This window comes from Montipora capricornis, chromosome 6, assembly GCF_036669925.1.
Source record: "Montipora capricornis isolate CH-2021 chromosome 6, ASM3666992v2, whole genome shotgun sequence".
Classification (NCBI taxonomy): Eukaryota; Metazoa; Cnidaria; class Anthozoa; order Scleractinia; family Acroporidae; genus Montipora; species Montipora capricornis.
This window is the reverse complement of record NC_090888.1, coordinates 63,579,895-63,603,096: the sequence shown is the minus strand read 5'-3', so window position 1 is coordinate 63,603,096 and position 23,202 is coordinate 63,579,895. Positions and strand designations below refer to the sequence as shown.

The 23,202-nt window shown below is 37.8% G+C and overlaps 1 protein-coding gene across 2 annotated transcripts in view; it reads right to left on the bottom strand.

Annotated features, from left to right (window-relative positions):
• Nucleotides 1-22,963, bottom strand: part of LOC138052833 (uncharacterized) — a 61,324-nt gene extending 38,361 nt beyond the window's left edge. The window contains exons 1-18 of one of the 2 annotated variants that reach the window (XM_068899417.1): nt 22,838-22,963; nt 20,473-20,527; nt 18,037-18,240; nt 17,688-17,711; nt 17,382-17,405; nt 16,180-16,197; nt 16,060-16,083; nt 15,711-15,734; nt 14,822-14,845; nt 13,985-14,029; nt 13,042-13,361; nt 12,349-12,484; nt 11,684-11,710; nt 10,839-10,877; nt 8,877-8,900; nt 7,560-7,583; nt 7,211-7,234; nt 6,308-6,331 (exon numbers count right to left, since the gene is read on the bottom strand). In XM_068899417.1, coding sequence (XP_068755518.1) covers nt 6,308-6,331; nt 7,211-7,234; nt 7,560-7,583; nt 8,877-8,900; nt 10,839-10,877; nt 11,684-11,710; nt 12,349-12,484; nt 13,042-13,361; nt 13,985-14,029; nt 14,822-14,845; nt 15,711-15,734; nt 16,060-16,083; nt 16,180-16,197; nt 17,382-17,405; nt 17,688-17,711; nt 18,037-18,240; nt 20,473-20,509 — 1,042 coding nt within the window. In that variant the 5' untranslated portion in view covers nt 20,510-20,527; nt 22,838-22,963. The remainder of the gene's footprint in view (nt 1-6,307; nt 6,332-7,210; nt 7,235-7,559; nt 7,584-8,876; nt 8,901-10,838; nt 10,878-11,683; nt 11,711-12,348; nt 12,485-13,041; nt 13,362-13,984; nt 14,030-14,821; nt 14,846-15,710; nt 15,735-16,059; nt 16,084-16,179; nt 16,198-17,381; nt 17,406-17,687; nt 17,712-18,036; nt 18,241-20,472; nt 20,528-22,837) is intronic. The other variant, XM_068899418.1, reaches the window with a different exon arrangement.
• Between the last annotated feature and the right edge of the window lie 239 nt (nt 22,964-23,202).

Sequence of the window (23,202 nt, the reverse complement as noted above, 5' to 3'; positions counted from 1 at the left end):
CTTTCTTTAAGGACAAAAATATAGTCTTGCATATGTGACGTCTCGCCATCTGGGAAAGCGTTTCATACTTACCAGCAGAAGATGCCTTTTGGGCCCCTGAGAAACGAAGAGTTAATGTTAGATTGTGACGCTTAAAATGGAGTTACAGTTATCAAAAGTTCAAAAAAAAATTGTAAGGGCCTTTATCATTAGCGGATTCAATATGATTCCGCAGATTGAGATCAGAAATATCGAAAGCTATAGTACTCCAGGTTTGATTAAAATTTTACATTTGATGCCACAAAAAAATCGATTCACAATACTCTTATTGATTAATTAAATGAAGAAGCCATTATTTAGATTGGTCAAATAAAATAGACGAGGGAAAAATATATATTTATCTAAAGTAGGTGATGGTATTAATCCTGTAGAAAGAAAATGTCAAAAGGAGTATGATTAAATGAATGAAAGAATGAAAGAATGAATGAATGAATGAATGAATGAATGAATGAATGAATGAATGAATGAATGAATGAATGAATGAATGAATGAATGAATGAATGAAATGAATGAATGAATGAATGAATGAATGAATGAATGAATGAAGGAATGAATGAATGATTCAATGAATGAATGATTGAATGAATTGTGGAGGGTTCTTTCAACTTTATTTTAAATTAACGTAAGCTCTCATTGAACACTGTAAACTTTTCTAAAACCAGAAACGTATTCCCTGCTTTTAATAAGCTTGCTCTGTTACATACCGCCTGGGTGTGCTGAGATACATTCACACGGGCATGGTATCACAAAGCACACCATTCTTGTGTAGCATGAAGCGACTAGGAGTATTTCTACTCCTCCCTGGATGGGATGCCAGTCCATCGCAGGGTTACCCCCAGCATTAGATTGGCTGGTACCCATTTATAAACCTGGGTGGAGAGAGGTACCGTGAGAGTTAAGTGTCTTGCCCAAGAACACAACACGATGTCCCCGGCCAGGACTCGACCCCGGACCATTCGACCCGGAATCGAGCGCACTAACCATGAAGCCAAGTCCAAGTAATGAGAGGAAGTATTCAGTCCGTAGAGGGACCGAGTCGCTGCTTAAAGCAATGTTCAAAACGGACGGATTATTTTTCTGTTGATACAGTCGGTAACTTTAACGTCTGTTTCGACTTTCTTCGATCCGTGTAGCCATAGATTTAAATATTCGTAAAACGGAGCACTGACAGAGAGAGGGGGTAAAGGGCGCACCGTCGGCTTCCATTGATACTAGCCTCGCAGCTGAAGGAACTACCGATGTTAAATAAAGTTACTTTACTTTAAGTTGACAATACCCCGAGTGTAAACCTGTGAGCGGCTCGTGACGGTCGGAGGCTAACTCTCAAAGCTTCAGTCATTTTATCTTTTCGCAGTGGAAATTCGACCTTTTAGTATCAACTCGATTAATAAAACTGAATTTTCGTGTCGTGACCCAGCACCACATTTTGGTTAGAACCTGCCCAAATCATTTGGAATTGATCAAGGCTGAGAGGACGTATAAGCTACGTATAGGATCAAATGCTGGAGAATCTTGAAAGTTGCCTTATGTGATTGGGCTTGTAGCTTTCGCTTGTGTTATTAAACAAAACACTGATATGCTTTACTGAAGTATTAGCGACAAAAAAAGGTAGGAGAAGGTGTAATATTTAAGGTTATTAAACTGATTGAGGAAATATTGCATCCTTGTTTCTTTAGCTTATGTGCTCTACAAACCGATGTCCCATACGGTTTCCACAGGAGGAGATTCTTCTTTTCATCAATATTTTTAAGGCGTGGCCGAAAACAGACTGTAGTTTGACTAGCAACCTTTCTAGAACAAATTGCTGTCGATGATCTCTAGCCAATCAAACGTCTTTAGTATACAAGTCTTCATTCTTAAAGTGTGTAAACGCATGCCTGGTGGAAATATCTACTGACCCCACTCAAAATATTATCCGGAAAGCAGTCTCTAGAAGGGGGGAGGCAGACAAGGAAGCATTGGCGAAGTCTTAAGAATGTTTGGACTGCTCTTTCCTAGTTATGTCATGTTAGCCAAGTTGTGTCTTCTTTCCCGTAGGATGCGAGATGTAACTGAACCAGTTGTTGCTCGCTAAGTGTGCTGTTTTGGAAATGAAGTACGAAAAATTTTAGAAGCGGAAAACTTGTAAGAACAGCTACCTGATGTAGTTGGAGTTGAGGTTCCTTCTTCAACTTCTCCTAAAAACAGATGAAAGGCGAAATTTAAAAAAAAAATTGCCTTTGATTTCTGAATGAGTTATTTCTGATCAAGAATAAATCTCAAATTCGTATATTATTAACTTTCAAATGCAGTGAAATGCCATTTCTTCTTTATTCATCCAATTAATTCAACCTCAACCAGTTGCTGAAAAGGGTGGATTTTTGAGACGAGTTGGGACAATTGTACAGATGTCATGGTAATGACCTTGTTCTAATCTAGCTAGTGTATACTAACAGTCAACGCCACGATGGTAAGTGTCGCAAGGCCAAGAACCGATATCCAAGGTCCATTTGGCTAATCAGAACGCCAGACTCACTACATCCGAGGATAAAATATTTATTATTACTGGAAATAGGAGAGAATAGGATCAGTTACTCAAACGATGGAAGTGTAGTTAATTTATTTAAAAAAATGAAAATGATCACTATATTGTAGAAAGTACACGTTTATAGGATTCAACAAATCACGTACCAATTGTCAAATAATTATTTATTTACCAATAATGAGAAAAGGTCCGTTACACAAGCAGAAGATGGAAACTAATATATAACAGCAAGGTAATATGAAATAAAAAAACGACTCATACATAGGAATAGATTAACATTTGTGCATAATTGACGTTAAAAACCGCTGGACATGTGTACTGTGCGATCGTCTGGTGAAATCCTAAAATCGACGTTTATTAGCACAGGGATCCCAAATGTCAAGAACAGTAAAACTGCTCATCGGTACCAGCAGCTAATATTAACGTTCAAAATAAGTGATATTTAATATATCGTTTATGCATACCTGGATATGGCTGCTGCTTCGGTTTTTCTGTCAAATAACAAAAGCATTAACATCGTTACCATTGAAAATTTAGTTGGGTGTTTAAAAATGACAAATTGCTGCTTAGATTACAGGAAAAAAAGGGTTGTTTTTTCTTTTTTCGCCTGATGCTTCGGTTTTTCTATCAATGGCTATAACAATGATGGTCGATGGCTATAGCAATGATGATTTAAGGCTGTTACGATGATGGTCGATTATACAAATACACGGACGAAGGTACGTTACAAGGTGGAATCGTTTTTCTCGTTGAGGTTTCGAATTATCTTCCTGTATACGTATGTCAAGACTGTTTATGAAGGAGATATGGGAATGTTATAGTTTTCTTCGCACCAGCATGAACGAAATATGTCACCGATTTTGCTCTTTGAAAAAATCGGTTGTTTTTGTAGCGGTCGCCGTGAAAAGTGAAGGACGAGTTTTATATTTTCAAAATCTACATTTCTGGTGGCTTTAAAAACGTTAAAGATTAAAACATAAAATATCATTTGCAAACATATAATAAGTGATCGGCTTACTAATAGGAATTGGCTCTTTCGTTCCGCCGCGATTACACTCGCTGTCAAAACACTAATAATAAGCCAAATAACATCATACGGCCATACCTTTGCCATAAATTTCCACCCTCAAACAAGGCCATTTTTAAAGTCAAGTGGTGTTATTCGAATGTAAGTGGCTTTGACGGGAACCTCCAGCACTTGTTTCGACGTAGTTTTTGAATCTTTGTTGCCATTGAATACCTTTAAGATGAATGTTACAGGAAAAAGCGAAAGACTCCATTATTGTTAGTTAAGTTGTATTTCATGTGGTAAAGGTAAAAAAAGATTCTACTGCCTTTTTTGCCTTTTAACTTCGATTGTTTGGTCATCTCATAAACCAAATGAATATCAATGAGGCGTATGGTGCACAGGCCGTCCCTCTTTCCAAGGCGGGCTGTAAAACCCCTCTGGTCAGCTCTGAAGCCAATATCAATAAGGCCGATGATCTCTCCTAGTCCCTTCCCCTTCCCAGGGAGGGATGTAAAATCCCTCTTCTTATTTCTCCGTTCAAATAAGTCAAAAGCTCTGGACTAAGTAAATTTCGCTTTACCTGTCGTGATAACGCATATTCCAATGTGCAATATTTCTCCGTAAATCATAGCTGTCCGAAGGAATAGCAACTCACTAAAGCATGAGATGGTTTTTAATGTAAAACTGGTCGTCATGCAGTTACATGAGTAAAGGATTGTCTGAATCTGAGCATGTCCTTATCTTTTTCAGTTAGCCTGATTGACTTGATTATTTACCCAGGGTGTAAGAATTAAACACTGATACCTTGACAGATCCATCTTCTTCAACGGCTTCCCAATGATAGCTGTCATTAGAAAACTCCAAAATGTAGAGCGTTACGTATTCGTGGCCCTCTTTGTAACCATTCCCTTGAGTAGCAATTGCACAAATTTCCTCCGCTTCCGGTAAGTGAATTTGCAGGTAATCTTCTCCCTTTGTAGCTTCTTCAGAACACCAGGCCATGGATCCGTTCAATCGACCATTTGATGCAAAATACTGGTCGGAACTAGACGATGCTGTAAAGCTCGAGCTTGGAAGTTTACCTCCTTCAGCAGCACCGAGAGGATGATCTGCGCATGGAATCTCTTTAATAATAAAAAAAAAAAGGTGATTGAAGTAATGCTTTTTCTTTGACTTGTTTTACAATATTGAGGAAAATTGTTCAAAAAATCTTAACCGCTCACATGACAAGGAACGAAAGATCGTTTTTAAGTCTTTACGGTGTGGCTACGTGCTAGATACTAGCTACCAAGATTTCATATATTGTTTAGACGCAAGAGTGGACAATATACATCATTTCTAAAATCTGAATGCCATTTGAACCGTGACACTTGAAACAATTTTCACTGTTAAGTTTCTCGTTTGCAAGTCGTTTGTCGTTTGTTAATCCAAAACTAGATTAGCAGCGTATGTCACTTACGATTTTTTTCGTTGGTTTTTAAAGACTTTTAACAAGAACTATATGAAAAAGGTAGGGGAACGATATCGAACTCTGTTCAATCACGCTGAAGAGCAAACGCACTTCAACAGTAGACGACCGAGATAACCGCTCCAAACATTGCAATTTTATAGGACTTAAGTGAAGCTAACCCTAACAATTCATTGAAAGCTAACAGAATAAAAATGAGGGCTTAGACTATTTAGTTGAAATTTCAATCAGTTTAGGTCTAATTTATTGCGGAAGGCTTAGTTACTAAGAGTGGCATGGACTGTCAAAATGGCGACGACCGTTTACGAAACGGAAATTAGCGAGGGAGCCATTTGTTCTTTGGCCTGTCTTTCCCTCGCACTCGACTAAGCTGCGAAAGAGGGATTACTTGTAATCTAATTTAAAAGAAGTTTAATTGTTATCTTACCTGCTGGAGTTGGTACTTTTGAAGGATGATGAACCAAACCTGCAGCTAAAAAAAGAAAACAAGATTTTTCGTGGAACTGACAGCGAGCGAAGAAAAAAAACTCCAAGGAATGTAACCGCGGAGTTGCGATCCAGGAGGCTTTTACAAAGAACTTCTTCTGCTGGTTGTTTTAGCTGCAGTTTGCATTCTTTCTAAAATTTCTCGCATTTTTTTGCAATTTCATAGCCTTACTACACTCTCTCTCAATTTGGTTTGAATCAGTTTTTGTTATCCAATTCTGAAACATTTATTCAGCAGAAAAACAGACGTGCATGTATTCCACAAATATGTAGTACACTATGTAAATCTTTTATGCGTTTGATTATTTTTACAGTTGCAGAAGCAATCCCATTTTTCGCGGCATACATCAGGCAAAACTCATCCTGCTTAAAAGATATAAAAGTTTTTCTTTCCAGACAATCCTTATTTGCAGAACAAGTTGCATGATATATTTTGCTTATTGGACTTTGGCGTGAGGATCGCGTAGTTTTTAACTCCCGTTCCTTGTATTCTAACTCACCATACTGGCTTCAATTGGCAAGAGATAGCAAAACTCGTGAAAATGGTCCGTGATAATACCCTTGCACTTAACTTCAAAGTCCAATCGTCGAAATAATCGGGAACAAGAACAAAGCAGAAAACAACTATAGAATTTAATAACTCATAAGGAATCAAAGCTAATCAAAGAAAAATCGACACGCCAAAACCAAAAGATATTACGGATAACAATTAAGATTATTTGCTATGATCGAAGGAACATGCAAGAAGGTTAATTTCAGGGAAAACAAATGAGCTGCTTACCAGTGGTTGACACTTTCTCCGGAACTGGAGGAAAAAAACAATCATTGAAAAAAGGAGAAAAAAAGTATTAGATGATAAGAAGACCTGTCCGTAAAGAAGGACTGAATAATCTACCAATATATTATGGTTAAGGACAGAACCGCACTATTTATGAAAATACAGGCCTGTTTCCCCAATGGTCAGAAACGTTTACGACTGAGAAATTTTTTTGATAAGGCTTCGCCTCATGGGCTATTGACCCATAGCCCTCGCGGGCGAAGGGTCTAATTGTTTACTAGAGGACGTTCTAGATTTCTTGACGAATTGAACGTCTGGACGCAAGATAATTTTATCCTGTGGATGAATCACTATCCAGAAAAATTTCAGTCTGTGTAAAGATTTCAGAATTTGTCCACGAAGCCATAAATATGCACACCGTCTCTAAGCACATGTAAGTCAAAGGCGAACCGAAGCCTTGGTCACCCTTTTTCGTTAAGTATATTTTAAACTCTAGATAATGTCTTATCCACTGTATAAAATTATCTGGCCCTTTATCAACTGGGGCTTGGTAGTGCGTTATTTAGTACATCACGTCTCTATCTGGAACAGCTTAAGGGTCTGAAACTCGGACTAAAATGATGCACTTAACTTCAGACGTTGAATGAGACTTGTAGTTTAGATGCAGCCAATTACAGTTGCACACGTTCAGAACCAAATGAGCCAATCAAACTCCAACGCTAAGCGTGGCGGACAAACAGGTATCAGCAAGTTTTCTTGCTTCTAATTGGGTGAGAGTGTAGCTTTAGATTTCAAAGTTCATTTGTTAGCCAGGTGATGCCAAAAGTGAGCAGTTTAGTGTTTAAAAATGTATATATATACATACATAGCGGTAAAATGGTTTAATCAAACTAAGAAATTATTCACCTGATGTAGATGATCCCTTTGGTGCTGAAATCAAGAGAAAAAATTTCGATAGAATAATAAACAATCGTTTAACAATTGTTCCATGAGAGCGAGTTAGACATGAAATGGTGAATAGCGAACAATGCGTTTAGGGCCGAGTTGGCTGACTGGCTTGGAAACTTGGAAATTAAAGCCAACCAGTTTTCAGGTTGTATACACTTGACGCAGTTAGTTTCCACATTAGGTCATACGGTGTATGAGCTGATATCTGGGATTGAATCAATCAATCGGAAAGCTAGAAACGCGATTTCCTGGTATAGGAAATCTTTTGGAGATGCCAAATGTTTTAAATAAGTCATTCAATAGTCACCTGCAGAATATGATTTTCTTGGAGCTAAAAAACAAAAAACAAACAAAGTTAAAATAACTCTACAAATAATATGACAAGGGGAACAAAAAAAAAAAAACATCAACGACGCCAAACTTTTACCAGCAGGTGACGATTTCTCTGTTGTTAAAAACAAAAAACAAAAAAAAAAGGAAAACAAGTGGAAGAATATTACAAATTCAAAGTTTACACTTACCAGCGGAATTCTCAAAAATAGGAAATGACGGAAAAACAAAACGATTTAAAACACGGCTATTTTTATCAAAGGCTTACATCTGTTATATTTATAAGGGCCCGTCATTACTAGGGCATTTAACTGACTGGTGCAGAGGATAAAAATTATGGAAGCAACAATGTTCATTCCACATTCTGAAGCAGACATCGTGTACAGAAAAATATAAGTAGAACGCAAGAATTTAGCCCGATTTGAATCGAAATATTTCAGTTGAATCTCTCAGCCTTCATGAATAGGGACGAGGGACTTAACCTTCCAAAGATCTATAGCCATGAACTCCTATTAAAGGGTCGTTCTGAACGAGTGGTTACGGAGCTTAGTGCTGTGTAACCACTCTTATTCAAGTAGATCAGATGAAGACTGAACATTTCAGCCGAAATCTTTCTATTCCAGTCCAGCTAAATTGTTGCGTTCTGGCCATATTTTTTTCTGTACTTTAAGTTATTATGTTTTTAAATTCTGCTTTCTTTTTATTTTTATCTTTAGGTTGTCCCCCTTTTTTTTCTTCGTCGTCCGATCGGCCCATTTTTTTTAGTTAAAAAAAAAAAAAAGACACGCGAGGAAGATAATAACTTAGTAAGACCTTCTTTAACTTTTAAGTCGAAATATAAATAATGCTTTTGTCCGTACAAGTTTTCAGTTTCAACCCCAGAGTAAAGGAGACATTCACAGTCTACAGGAGTGAGGGGCTTTGTCTCTGCGTGGGAGGAAAATATGTTGTTATTTACTCTTTTTGCCCCACGCCATTCGACTCTTTCTGCAGCTTGAAACTGTTTTTATTTTTTTTAAAGATTCCTTCTTTTAGTTTTTCTTCTTTTTCTGCGACCGACCAATCCAAAACTAGGAAACGCATTCGACGGAAAAGGGAGAAAGTAGGGGAGACGGCCTTAGTTCCCTTTCCCCCTCCTACTTGTACTCCCAAGTGTACGTTTCCAAAAAAATTGGGCTTACACCAGAAGAGTTGGCTTGGCAAACGATCATGACTACTACTTCTTTCTTTAAGGACAAAAATATAGTCTTGCATATGTGACGTCTCGCCATCTGGGAAAGCGTTTCATACTTACCAGCAGAAGATGCCTTTTGGGCCCCTGAGAAACGAAGAATTAATGTTAGATTGTGACGCTTAAAATGGAGTTACAGTTATGGAAAGTTAAAAAAAAAATTGTAAGGGGCTTTATCAGTAGCGGATTCAATATGATTCCGCAGATTGAGATCAGAAATATCAAAAGCTATAGTATTCCAGGTTTAATTAAAATTTTACATTTGATGCCACAAAAAAATCGATTCACAATACTCTTATTGATTAATTAGATGAAGAAGCCGTTATTTAGATTGGTCAAATAAAATAGACGAGGGAAAAATATATATTAATTTAAAGTAGGTGATGGTATTAATCCTGTAGAAAGAAAAAGTCAAAAGGAGTATGATTAAATGAATGAACGAATGAAAGAATGAATGAATGAATGAATGAATTGTGGAGGGTTCTTTCAACTTTATTTTAAATTAACGTAAGCTCTCATTGAACACTGTAAACTTTTCTAAAACCAGAAACGTATTCCCTGCTTTTAATAAGCTTGCTCTGTTACATACCGCCTAGGTGTGCTGACAGACATTCACACGGGCATGGTATCACAAAGCACACCATTCTTTTGTAGCATGAAGCGACTAGGAGTATTTCTACTCCTCCCTGGATGGGATGCCAGTCCATTGCATGGTTACCCCCAGCATTAAATTCGCTGGTACCCATTTATAAACCTGGGTGGAGAGAGGTACCGTAAAAGTAAAGTGTCTTGCCCAAGAACACAACACAATGTCCCCGGCCAGGACTCGACCCCGGACCACTCGACCCGGAATCGAGCGCACTAACCATGAAGCCAAGTCCAAGTAATGAGAGGAAGTATTCAGTCCGTAGAGGGACCGAGTCGCTGCTTAAAGCAATGTTCAAAACGGACGGATTATTTTTCTGTTGATACAGTCGGTAACTTTAACGTCTGTTTCGACTTTCTTCGATCCGTGTAGCCATAGATTTAAATATTCGTAAAACGGAGCACTGACAGAGAGAGGGGGTAAAGGGCGCACCGTCGGCTTCCATTGATACTAGCCTCGCAGCTGAAGGAACTACCGATGTTAAATAAAGTTACTTTACTTTAAGTTGACAATACCCCGAGTGTAAACCTGTGAGTGGCTCGTGACGGTCGGAGGCTAACTCTCAAAGCTTCAGTCATTTTATCTTTTCGCAGTGGAAATTCGACCTTTTAGTATCAACTCGATTAATAAAACTGAATTTTCGTGTCGTGACCCAGCACCACATTTTGGTTAGAACCTGCCCAAATCATTTGGAATTGATCAAGGCTGAGAGGACGTATAAGCTACGTATAGGATCAAATGCTGGAGAATCTTGAAAGTTGCCTTATGTGATTGGGCTTGTAGCTTTCGCTTGTGTTATTAAACAAAACACTGATATGCTTTACTGAAGTATTAGCGACAAAAAAAGGTAGGAGAAGGTGTAATATTAATTTAAGGTTATTAAACTGATTGAGGAAATATTGCATCCTTGTTTCTTTAGCTTATGTGCTCTACAAACCGATGTCCCATACGGTTTCCACAGGAGGAGATTCTTCTTTTCATCAATATTTTTAAGGCGTGGCCGGAAACAGACTGTAGTTTGACTAGCAACCTTTCTAGAACAAATTGCTGTCGATGATCTCTAGCCAATCAAACGTCTTTAGTAGACAAGTCTTCATTCTTAAAGTGTGTAAACGCATGCCTGGTGGAAATATCTACTGACCCCACTCAATATTATCCGGAAAGCAGTCTCTAGAAGGGGGGAGGCAGACAAGGAAGCATTGGCGAAGTCTTAAGAATGTTTGGACTGCTCTTTCCTAGTTATGTCATGTTAGCCAAGTAGTGTCTTCTTTCCCGTAGAATGCGAGATGTAACTGAACCAGTTGTTGCTCGGTAAGTGTGCTGTTTTGGAAATGAAGTACGAACAATTTTAGAAGCGGAAAAATTGTAAGAACAGCTACCTGATGTAGTTGGAGTTGAGGTTCCTTCTTCAACTTCTCCTAAAAACAGATGAAAGGCGAAATTAAAAAAAAAAATTTGCCTTTGATTTCTGAATGAGTTATTTCTGATCAAGAATAAATCTCAAATTCGTATATTATTAACTTTCAAATGCAGTGAAATGCCATTTCTTCTTTATTCATCCGATTAATTCAACCAGTTGCTGAAAAGGGTGGATTTTTGAGACGAGTTGGGACAATTGTACAGATGTCATGGTAATGACCTTGTTCTAATCTAGCTAGTGTATACTAACAGTCAACGCCACGATGGTAAGTGTCGCAAGGCCAAGAACCGATTTCAAAGGTCCATTTTTCTAATCAGAACGCAAGACTCACTACATCCGAGGATAAAATATTTATTATTACTGTAAATAGGAGATTATATGATAAGTTACTAAAACGATGGAAGTGTAGTTAATTTATTTAAAAAAATGAAAATGATCACTATATCGTAGACAGTACATGTTTATAGGATTCAACAAATCAAGTACCAATTGTCAAATAATTATTTATTTACCAATAATGAGAAAAGGTCCGTTACACAAGCGGAAGATGGAAACTAATATATAACAGCAAGGTAATATGAAATAAAAAAACGACTCATACATATGTATAAATTAACATTTGTGCATAATTGACGTTGAAAACCGCTGGACATGTGTTCTGTGCGATCGTCTGGTGAAATATTAAAATCGACGTTTATTAGCACAGGGATCCCAAATGTCAAGAACAGTAAAACTGCTCATCGGTACCAGCAGCTAATATTAACGTTCAAAATAAGTGATATTTAATATATCGTTTATGCATACCTGGATATGGCTGCTGCTTCGGTTTTTCTGTCAAATAACAAAAGCATTAACATCGTTACCATTGAAAATTTAGTTGGGTGTTTAAAAATGACAAATTGCTGCTTAGATTACAGGAAAAAAAGGGTTGTTTTTTCTTTTTTCGCCTGATGCTTCGGTTTTTCTATCAATGGCTATAACAATGATGGTCGATGGCTATAGCAATGATGATTTAAGGCTGTTACGATGATGGTCGATTATACAAATACACGGACGAAGGTACGTTACAAGGTGGAATCGTTTTTCTCGTTGAGGTTTCGAATTATCTTCCTGTATACGTATGTCAAGACTGTTTATGAAGGAGATATGGGAATGTTATAGTTTTCTTAGCACCAGCATCAACGAAATGTGTCACCGATTTTGCTCTTTGAAAAAATCGGTTGTTTTTGTAGCGGTCGCCGTGAAAAGTGAAGGACGAGTTTTATATTTTCAAAATCTACATTTCTGGTGGCTTTAAAAACGTTAAAGATTAAAACATAAAATATCATTTGCAAACATATAATAAGTGATCGGCTTACTAATAGGAATTGGCTCTTTCGTTCCGCCGCGATTACACTCGCTGTCAAAACACTAATAATAAGCCAAATAAAAACACTAATAATAAGCCAAATAACATCATACGGCCATACCTTTTCCATAAATTTCCACCCTCAAACAAGGCCATTCTTTAAAGTCAAGTGGTGTTATTCGAATGTAAGTGGCTTTGACGGGAACCTCCAGCACTTGTTTCGACGTAGTTTTTGAATCTTTGTTGCCATTGAATACCTTTAAGATGAATGTTACAGGAAAAAGCGAAAGACTCCATTATTGTTAGTTAAGTTGTATTTTATGTGGTAAAGGTAAAAAAGATTCTACTGCCTTTTCTGCCTTTCACCTTCGATTGTTTGGTCATCTCATAAACCAAATGAATATCAATGAGGCGTATGGTGCACAGGCCGTCCCTCTTTCCAAGGCGGGCAGTAAAACCCCTCTGGTCAGCTCTAAAGCCAATATCAATGAGGCCGATGATCTCTCTTAGTCCCTTCCCCTTCCCAGGGTGGGATGTAAAATCCCTCTTCCTATTCCTCCGTTCAAATAAGTCAAAAGCTCTGGACTAAGTAAATTTCGCTATACCTGCATGTCGTGATAACGCATATTCCAATATGCATTATTTCTCCGTAAATCATAGCTGTCCGAAGGAATATCAAATCACTAAAGCATGGGATGGTTTTTAATGTAAAACTGGTCGTCATGCAGTTACATGAGTAAAGGATTGTCTGAATTTGAGACAGTTAGCTTTGACTTGATTATTTACCCAGGGTGTAAGAAGTAAAAACTGATACCTTGACAGATCCATCTTCTTCAACGGCTTCCCAATGATAGCTGTCATTAGAAAACTCCAAAATGTAGAGCGTTACGTATTCGTGGCCCTCTTTGTAACCATTCCCTTGAGTAGCAATTGCACAAATTTCCTCCGCTTCCGGTAAGTGAATTTGCAGGTAATCTTCTCCCTTTGTAGCTTCTTCAGAACACCAGGCCATGGATCCGTTTAATCGACCATTTGATGCAAAATACTGGTCGGAACTAGACGATGCTGTAAAGCTCGAGCTTGGAAGTTTACCTCCTTCAGCAGCACCGAGAGGATGATCTTCGCATGGAACCTCTTTAATAAAAAAAAAAAAAAAAAGGTGATTGAAGTAATGCTTTTCCTTTGACTTGTTTTATAATATTGAGGAAAATTGTTCAAAAAATCTCAACCGCTCACATGACAAGGAACGAAAGATCGTTTTTAAGTCTTTACGGTGTGGCTACGTGCTAGATGCTAGCTACCAAGATTTCATATATTGTTTAGACGCAAGAGTGGACAATATATATCATTTCTAAAATCTGAATGCCATTTGAACCGTGACACTTGAAACAATTTTCACTGTTAAGTTTCTCGTTTGCAAGTCGTTTGTCGTTTATCGTTTGTTAATCTAAAACATTGCAATTTTATAGCACTTAAGTGAAGCTAACCCTAACACTTCATTGAAAGCTAACAGAATAAAAATGAGGGCTTGGACTATTTAGTTGCAATTTCAACCAGTTAAGGTCTCATTTATTGCGGAAGGCTTGGTTACTAAGAGTGGCATGGACTGTCAAAATGGCGACGACCGTTTACGAAACGGAAATTAGCGAGGGAGCCATTTGTTCTTTGGCCTGTCTTTCCCTCGCGCTCGACTAACTAAGCTGCGAAAGAGGGACTACTTGTAGTCTAATTTAAAAGAAGTTTAATTGTTATCTTACCTGCTGGAGTTGGTACTTTTGAAGGATGATGAGCCAAACCTGCAGCTAAAAAAAGAAAGAAGATTTTTCGTGGAGCTGACAGCGAGCGAAGAAAAGAAAACTCCAAGGAATGTAACTGCGGAGTTGCGATCCAGGAGGCTTTTGGAAACAGTCAACTTCTTCTGCTGGTTGTTTTAGCTGCAGTTTGCATTTTTTCTAAAATTTCTTGCATTTTTTTGCAATTTCATAGCCCTCACTACACTCTCTGAATTTGGTTTGAATCAGTTTTTGTTATCCAATTCTGAAACATTTATTCAGCAGAAAAACAGACGTGCATGTATTCCTCAAATATGTAATACAATAAATCTCTTATGCGTTTGGTTATTTTTACATATGCAGAACCAATCTCATTTTTTGCCGCATACATCAGGCAAAACTCATCCTGCTTACTAGATATAAAAGTTTTTCTTTCCAGACAATCCTTATTTGCAGAACAAGTTGCATAATGAATTGCTTATCAGACTTTGGCGTGAGGATCGCGTAGTATTTTCTCCCGTTCCGTGTATTCTAACTCACCATACTGGCTTCAATTTTCAAGAGATAGCAAAACTCGTGAAAATGGTACGTGATAATACCCTTGCACTTAACTTCAAAGTCCAATCGTCGAAATCATCCGGAACAAGAACAAAGCAGAAAAACAACTATAGAATTTAATAACTCATAAGGAATCAAAGCTAATCAAGGAAAAATCGACACGCCAAAACCAAAGAATATTACGGATAACAATTAAGATTATTTGCTATGACCGAAGGAACATGCAAGAAGGTTAATTTCAGGGAAAAGAAATAAGCTGCTTACCAGTGGTTGACACTTTCTCCGGAACTGGAGGAAAAAAAACAATCATTGAAAAAGGGAGAAAACGAAGTATTAGATGATAAGGAGAACTGTACGTAAAGGAAGACTGAATAGTTTACCAATAAATTATGATTAAGGAAAGAATCGCACCATTCATGAAAATACCCAATGGTCAGAAACGTTTACGACTGACAGATTTTTTTGATAAGGCCTTGCCTCATGGGCTATTGACCCGTAGCCCTTGCGGGCGAAGGGTTTAATTGTTAACTAGAGGACGTTCTAGACTTCTTGACGCATTGAACGTCTGGACGCAAGATAATTTTATCCTGTGAATGAATCGCTATCCAGAACAGTTTCAGTCTGGGGAAAGATTTCAGAATTTGTCCACGAAGCCATGAATATGCGCACTGTCTCTAAGCACATGTAAGTCAAAGGCGAACCGAAGCCTTAATTGGTCAGCCTTTTTGGTTAAGTATATTTTAAACTCTAGATAATGTCTTATCCACTGTATAAAAATATCTGGCCCTTTATCAACTGGGGCTTGCTAGTGCGTTATTTAGTACATCACGTCTCTATCTATCAGTGTCTGAAACTTTGACTAAAATGACGGTCTTAACTTCAGACGTTTAATGAGACTTGTAGTTTAGATGCAGCCAATTACAGTTGCACACGTTCACAACCAAATGAGCCAATCAAAATCCAAGGCTAAGCGTGGCGGACAAACAGGTATCAGGAAGTTTTCTTGCCTCCAATTGGGTGAGAGTGTAGCTTGAGATTTCAAAGTTCATTTGTTAGCCAGGTGATGCCAAAAGTGAGCAGATTAGTGTTTAAAAATGTATATATATACATACATAGCGGTAAAATGGTTTAATCAAACAAAGGAATTATTCACCTGATGTAGATGATCCCTTTGGTGCTGAAATCAAGAGAAAAAACTTCGATAGAATAAGAAACAATCGTTTAACAATTATTCCATGAGAGCGAGTTAGACATGAAATGGTGAATAGCCAACAATGTGTTTAGGGCCTAGTTGGCTGACTGGCTTGGAAACTTGGAAATTAAAGCCAATCAGTTTTCAGGTTGTATACACTTGACGCAGTTAGTTTCCACATTAGGTCATACGGTGTATGAGCTGATATCTGGGATTGAATCAATCAATCGGAAAGCTAGAAACGCGATTTCCTGGTATAGGAAATGTTTTGGAGATGGCAAATGTTTTAAATAAGTCATTCAATAGTCACCTGCAGAATGTGATTTTCTTGGAGCTAAAAAACAAAACAAAAAAGAAACAAAGTTAAAATAACTCTACAAATAATATGACAACGAGAACAAAAAAAACATCAACGACGCCAAACTTTTACCAGCAGGTGACGATTTCTCTGTTGTTAAAAACAAAAAAAAAGAAAAATCAAGTTTATAATGAAACAAGTGGAAGAATATTACAAATTCAAAGTTTACACTTACCAGCGGAATTCTTAAAAATAGAAAATGACGGAAAAACAAAACGATTTAAAACACGGCTATTTTTTTCAAAGGCTTACATCTGTTATATTTATAAGGGCCCGTCATTACTAGGGCATTTAACTGACTGGTGCAGAGGCTAAAAATTATGGAAGCAACAATGTTCATTCCACATTCTGAAGCAGACATCGTGTACAGAAAAATATAAGTAGAACGCAAGAATTTAGCCCGATTTGAATCGAAATATTTCAGTTGAATCTCTCAGCCTTCATGAATAGGGACGAGGGACTTAACCTTCCAAAGATCTATGGCCATGAACTCCTATTAAAGTGTCGTTCTGAACGAGTGGTTACAGAGCTTAGTGCTGTGTAACCACTCTTATTCAAGTAGACCAGATGAAGACTGAACATTTCAGCCGAAATCTTTCTATTCCAGTCGAGCTAAATTGTTGCGTTCTGGCCATCTTTTTTTCTGTACTTTAAGTTATTATGTTTTTAAATTATGCTTTCTTTTTATTTTTATCTTTAGGTTGTCCCCCTTTTTTTCTTCGTCGTCCGATCGGCCCATACTTTTTAGTTAAAAAAAAAAAAAAGACACGCGAGGAAGATAATAACTTAGTAAGACCTTCTTTAACTTTTAAGTCGAAATATAAACAATGCTTTTGTCCGTACAGGTTTTCAGTTTCAACCCCAGAGTAAAAGAGACATTTATTGTCTACAGGAGGGCCTTTGTCTCTGCGTGGGAGGAAAGTATGTTGTCATTTACTCTTTTTGCCCGACGCCATTCGACTCTTTCTGCTGAGTTTTTTTTTTTGTTAAGATTCCTTCTTTTAGTTTTTCTTCTTTTCCTGCGACCGACCAATCCAAAATTAGGAAACGCATTCGACGGAAAAGGGGGAAAGTAGGGGAGACGGCCTTAGTTCCCTCCCCCCTCCTACTCGCACTCCCAAGTGTACGTTTCCAAAAATATTGGGCTCACACGTGCACCAGAAGAGTTGGCTTGGCAAACGATCATTTTAGTCACTACTACTTCTTTGTTTAAGGACAAAAATATAGTCTTGCATATGTGATGTCTCGCATCTGGGCAAGCGTTTCACACTTACCAGCGGAAGATGCCTGTTGGGCCCCTGAGAAACGAAGAATTAATGTTAGATTGTGACGCTTAAAATGGAGTTACATTTATCGAAAGTTCAAAAAACTTGTAAGGGGCTTTATCATTAGCGGATTCAATATGATTCCGCAGATTGAGATCAGAAATATCGAAAGCTATAGTACTCCAGGTTTAATTAAAATTTTATATTTGATGACACAAAGAAATCGATTCACAATACTCTTATTGATTAATCAAATGAAGAAGCCATTATTTAGATTGGTCAAATAAGATAGACAAGAGAAAATTATATATTTACCTTGAGTAGGTGATGGTATTAATCCTGTGGAAAGAAAAAGTGAAAAGGAGTATGATATAATGAATGAACGAATAAAAGAAAGAAAATTGAATGAATGAGTAAATGAATGAACGAACGAACGAATGAACGAACGAATGAACGAACGAACGAATAAATGAATGAATGAATGAATGAATGAATGAATGAATGAATGAATGAATGAATGCATGAATGAATGAATGAAATGTGGAGGGTTCTTTCAACTGTATTTTAAATTAATTATATAATGTAAGCTCTCATTGAACACGGTAAACTTTTCTGAAACCAGAAACTTATTCCCTGCTTTTAATAAGCTTGCTCTGTTACATACCGCCTGTGTGTGCTAACGGACATTCGCACGGGCATGGTATCACAAAGCACGCCATGACATCTTCGTACTCTCCAGGTTGTGGACAGTCAATCGCTACGCATGCTCTTGTACGGCTCATCACTCCTCGCCCTTTATCAACACTGCATTCTGACCACTCAGTCCAAGGTCCGTAAGGAGACGAGTCACCCTGAACCACGAGTACTCCTGCATAATTAATAATTATGTTAATAAAATTATTTCAATGCCCGGCATCTTGAATCCAACTCTGTAATTGGGGTACTCTGAGTGGAGTGTTCACTTTAAGGGTACTTAAAAAAAGTCTTTTGTTGTCGAGTATGTTCGAAAGATAGAAGTGATCCTCGCACTTGACTTGACAATTTATGCAATTGTCTCATATAGATAACTGAAAAAAAAAAAATAAATAGTCGGCTTCAACGGGAGTCGAACACATGATCTCTACAATGTACATTGTTATATAGCTGGAGTTTTTCCCGCTACAGCGCGCCCATTCATTGGCTAGTTCATGGTCACATGGCATTTAACAATGAAACTGTTTACCGCTAAATGCCATGAGCGGGCAACATTGCGAAAACTATTACGTCAAACGGGGAACAGTTCACTGTTACCCGCCAAATGTTGACCGCTGTTGCACGTGATCAGAGCGTGCAGTTGAAGGTGGCCTGATGTCGCTGGAATCTGGGCTCTTCTTTCAAAATGTTTGACCCATTTTTTTTGCTATATAACAAATCACTTAATGACTGGTCCCTCGGGAAACAGTTCATTTTGTTTCCCTCCAATCTCAATGTTTCCCTCGGCTGCGCCTCGGGGAAACATCGAGATTCTCGGTAAACAAAATGAACTGTTTCCCTTGGGACCAGTCATTAAGTGTTTCATATACAATGTCCTACAATGTACTTGTCAGCCGATGTAGGTGTAACGCGCTACCAACTGAGCTATGAAACTACTCGGTTAGGAGTGAGTCAATTTGTCGGTCTTGTGTGTTCCGGTGAGTGGACTGATGAATGAAACAAATGATTATATTATCTGGCGATAAGAGACAATCGCTTAAGTAGTCCAGTTAAGTGCACGTTTCACTTCAATCTTTCGTCTATAACCCTCACTTCAATATATACATTTCTTTCAAAAACATTAATCAACATAACGTACGATCAAGCGAATTTAACTATGCAAGCCCTGAGCCCTATGAATATCGTGAATAAACAATTTCTTGGGCAGTTGGCTGTGACAAACTCATTTACTGGTTTAATGCTTTGGGGAACGGAATAGCAGACGTAAATATTTCTCTCTTTGAACATGAACCTGACGTGTAAAATGCTAAAGGAGGATGGAGTTCTGTCCAACTGTAGTTCCTTACAGGGAAGACCCTGTGAATAAGCAACTTCTCCGTTCGGGGATTGGTCTTGATCGCGGATTGAATCGGGGAATAATAGTAATATAACAGAAGGGCCGGATGGGCTCTCTTATATAATCAATTGGTTCCCCCCTCAAGGGGCTTTTCAGGGACAATGAAACAAATAATAGCAAAAGAATTAATAAGTTTATAGAATCCCTTTTATCGGGAAGTTAAGTGAAAGGGGACTGCTCAGGACAACTTCAGGTATTGGGAAGAAAGGGACCTGGAACGTGAGGTTCCTCACTGACTCTTTGAGGGTCTCAATGGTGTTAACCGTGAGCAGTGAAACGTCGAAAAATGGTACCCGTTAAGCTTGAAATCACCAAAAATTAACCGTTAGCCGTTATAAAAATTAAGATCATTTAGCATGAATTTTTTTAAATTATGAAAAGTGGGATGGGTGGTATTTTGAAATATTAAGAGACTTCAGAGCACTCGATACCGATTTAACTCCCTTGCTTTCCGTTCACAGGGTTTCTCTTCTTACTTTTCTCTCTCCCAGACTCTTTCGTTCCGAGGAAAGGGAAGAAGAGAGATCCTGGAAACAAAGCTGACCAGAAAATTGTCCAGACTATCTGAAACCGGTTAGTTTTGCTTGCTGCATGTTTTAGCAGTTTTATGCCGCTCATATCCATCTGAAATATGAGTATTATAAAAGGAATTGTGAGTTTCTTTGATTTTCACATAAGTTAATCGTGACGGAAGAAAGACAACCGCTGGCCTTGAAAAGGGAAGTTATTTAACTGTTTGAAGTGAAAGCAAACAACCCCCCACCCCTCCCCCAATTGAGACCCTCTCTTTGCGAACGAGGGGTCTCGCGATTTTTCACATTCAAGCGTCTCTCCTTGCACGTGCCATTACAAACACAATGGAGAGGTCATTCGCAAAATATGAATGCCTCTCTCTCTCTCTCTCTCACAAAGTATTCATGACTCGCCCTTTCAAGGGCATAAAGTCACAACAATTACTTTTCATATGAAAGATACTCGGTTTGGGTAAGCTGATTGCTGTGACCTACTCACCAAAAGCACTCAGCAACGGCATATACACCAGCAGCATGATCCCAGAAGAACTAAACTAAAGAAAAAAAGAAACATTTTATCCAATAACATAAACAGCAATAGTAGTTTTGTACAATGACTGCAAAATTCTCGTGCGCTCATTAGGTAATTTTTATTGTCAATAAGCGGACAGACACATAAATTTATATTTTATGCGATATTGACGCGATATTGGTCGCGTCAGATTGTATAAAATTGAATTTTCGCGTATTTTTGTCTCGCGTTCTTCTCGTGTTTTGACTTAATTTTGACCCCTCTGCCTTTTGATGTCAGTTTTTCATGCGTCTGTTCTGTTATTGATCATGAATTTGGTCATAAAATTGTCAAAATTGTCTGCGGATCTACTCGGTTATCGTCTCGTGGATCCACAGCTACTTTGACAATGTTATGACGAAATTCATGATCAAATAATAACAGGACAGACGCATCAAAAACTGACATCAATTCGTTTTTAAATATCATTGGATTGCAGTATGTCCGGCCTACTCACTGTTACAAATTAGTATATTTTCTGTGACCTTTCTTACTCTTTTCGCCGTTATTCTTCATCATTATTCAGCTTTGATTTCCTCGTGTTCGCTCTTTCTTCCACTTCTCTTCACTATAATTTCGTCTCGTTTGGGCTCCGAGCCGAGGCTTTCTTGCTCTCTTTTCTATCTTTCTCTCTCTCTCTGTCTCTCTCTCTCTTTCTCTCTGTTGTTTTATTGAGGCTCTGTGTCAAATGCAGTACGCTGGCAATGCAACTTCCCGCCAAAAAATGCGGTTCCAGTAATGCAAAATTTCACGTATGGGCTTACATGAAAAGTTGAACGTACGGAGGGACGGTCGTACAATGACGTCATAGCCAAAACCAACATTTCTCGCATCGATAGGTTTCCAAAAATTTGGAATTGACCGAGTTTCAATTTGAAAGTTTATTGAAGTGCTTCAGTCAGTCAAATAATTCAAACAAATACTGATTACAGCCTAGTACGGTAATATATAACCATACTAATCATAACAATTACAACTTCCTGGATTGTGATTGGTTTAAAAAAAAAACTCCTATTTTGCACTAAATCACTTGCCAAGTTGTTATCAGACAGTTCAATAACGCAGTTCAATAAGCTGATCACATTAAAAGTTGTAGTTTAAATCGATCCATCGATCACAACCTTGGTTTCAGTGACCATAGCAACAGCACACACAATCCTAAATTGGGGCTTTGTTTCTTTCTTTTAGAGCGACATTAAACAATTTACGCCTCCTTTGTCAGTCTTTTAACGCACTTTTTCCCATTCTTTCATACCTTTGCTTTTTTTTCTCTGAAATTGTGATGTATATGGTTAATTGGTAATAGGACTTCGTATCGTTCAATTCGGTCTGTAATCGTACTGGTGATAAACAAATCGGACTCCCGATGCGCGGTCGTCCGATTTTGTTATCACTCGTATGATTACAGACCGAATTGGACTCCACGAAGTCCTATTACCATTACAAACTGGTAGGTCGTTTAAAAAACTTGATCGAAATAAAAAGAAAAGCTAGCAAACAGAGAGACAGACCGACCAGCAATGACCAAAATTTCCCGCCAAAAATCATAAATACTCCTAACAACTCCCATAATACCCTAGGAGCCTCTCTATGGTGCCGACAGAATAATATGTTCAGACTAATTCATTCAATTACGATTCAACCATCAGATATTACATTCACTGGATTTTCTTAACCATGGTACTGCGTGCGCGCGGAACTCCCTATGAAAAACAATTAGAAAATGAAGCTTTGTTATATCATTTTAATTTGGCCAAAATTATGATTTGATGAATCTATGTTTATATATAAGATGTATTTCGAATTTGAAGGTGAAGACTTTTGGTTCTAGAACAAGCCTGTGTATTAAAGAAAATTCCGATCGCTGGAGATAAATCAGACTCTTGTGGCAGTAAAAATCGGAGCGAAATCGCAAAACCGCTGATATCTTTTCCATAAACATTTCAAGCGACAGGGAGATGTAATGAATTTGAACCTACGAAAACAACTTTTGAGTAAAATGAGATCTGCCAGTCCCTGTAGAGTAAAAAGCTGTAAATTGCGCAAGATTACGAACTCCACAATATCTCAACAGGGAGCACTGCAGTGAATAATCCAGGGGTTCTCTATTCAATTTGATTCTAAGAACTTCCCAATACTGAATATAACTATGTAATGTTAAAATATAGAAATTATTTATATTTATTTATAGGAACTTTATCTTGAAGAAAACGAACACAGCGAGAGTCCAATATTTCTGCCCCATTCTCCTTGTAATACCGCCAATCTATATACCGTCTTTATGAAAACTTACCTTCCAAAATCTCCAAATGAAGAAATTATTTTGTCTGTAAACTTCTCTGTCAGACCACTTGAAAATTTTTAATCCGCCAAGAGCGTTGCCCAAGTTTTTATTACTTTTCTGAAAGAAAATGTAAGCCACCGGTTGATCGGAGGGAATGACAATTTTGAGCTGAGGCAATACATTTATAGTGCGATTTGGATAATTTATCGTTACTCACTTGAGCAAGAAAATTCATTCGAGCGAAAAATTATTGTTAATTATTAGCATTCAATTAGTCAACTCCTCTTCAATTGTTTTTAAAATAGTATATTACTTGATTTATTTTTCGAGTTTTGCCACTATCGAGTTGCTAAATTAATTTATAAGAATCGTAG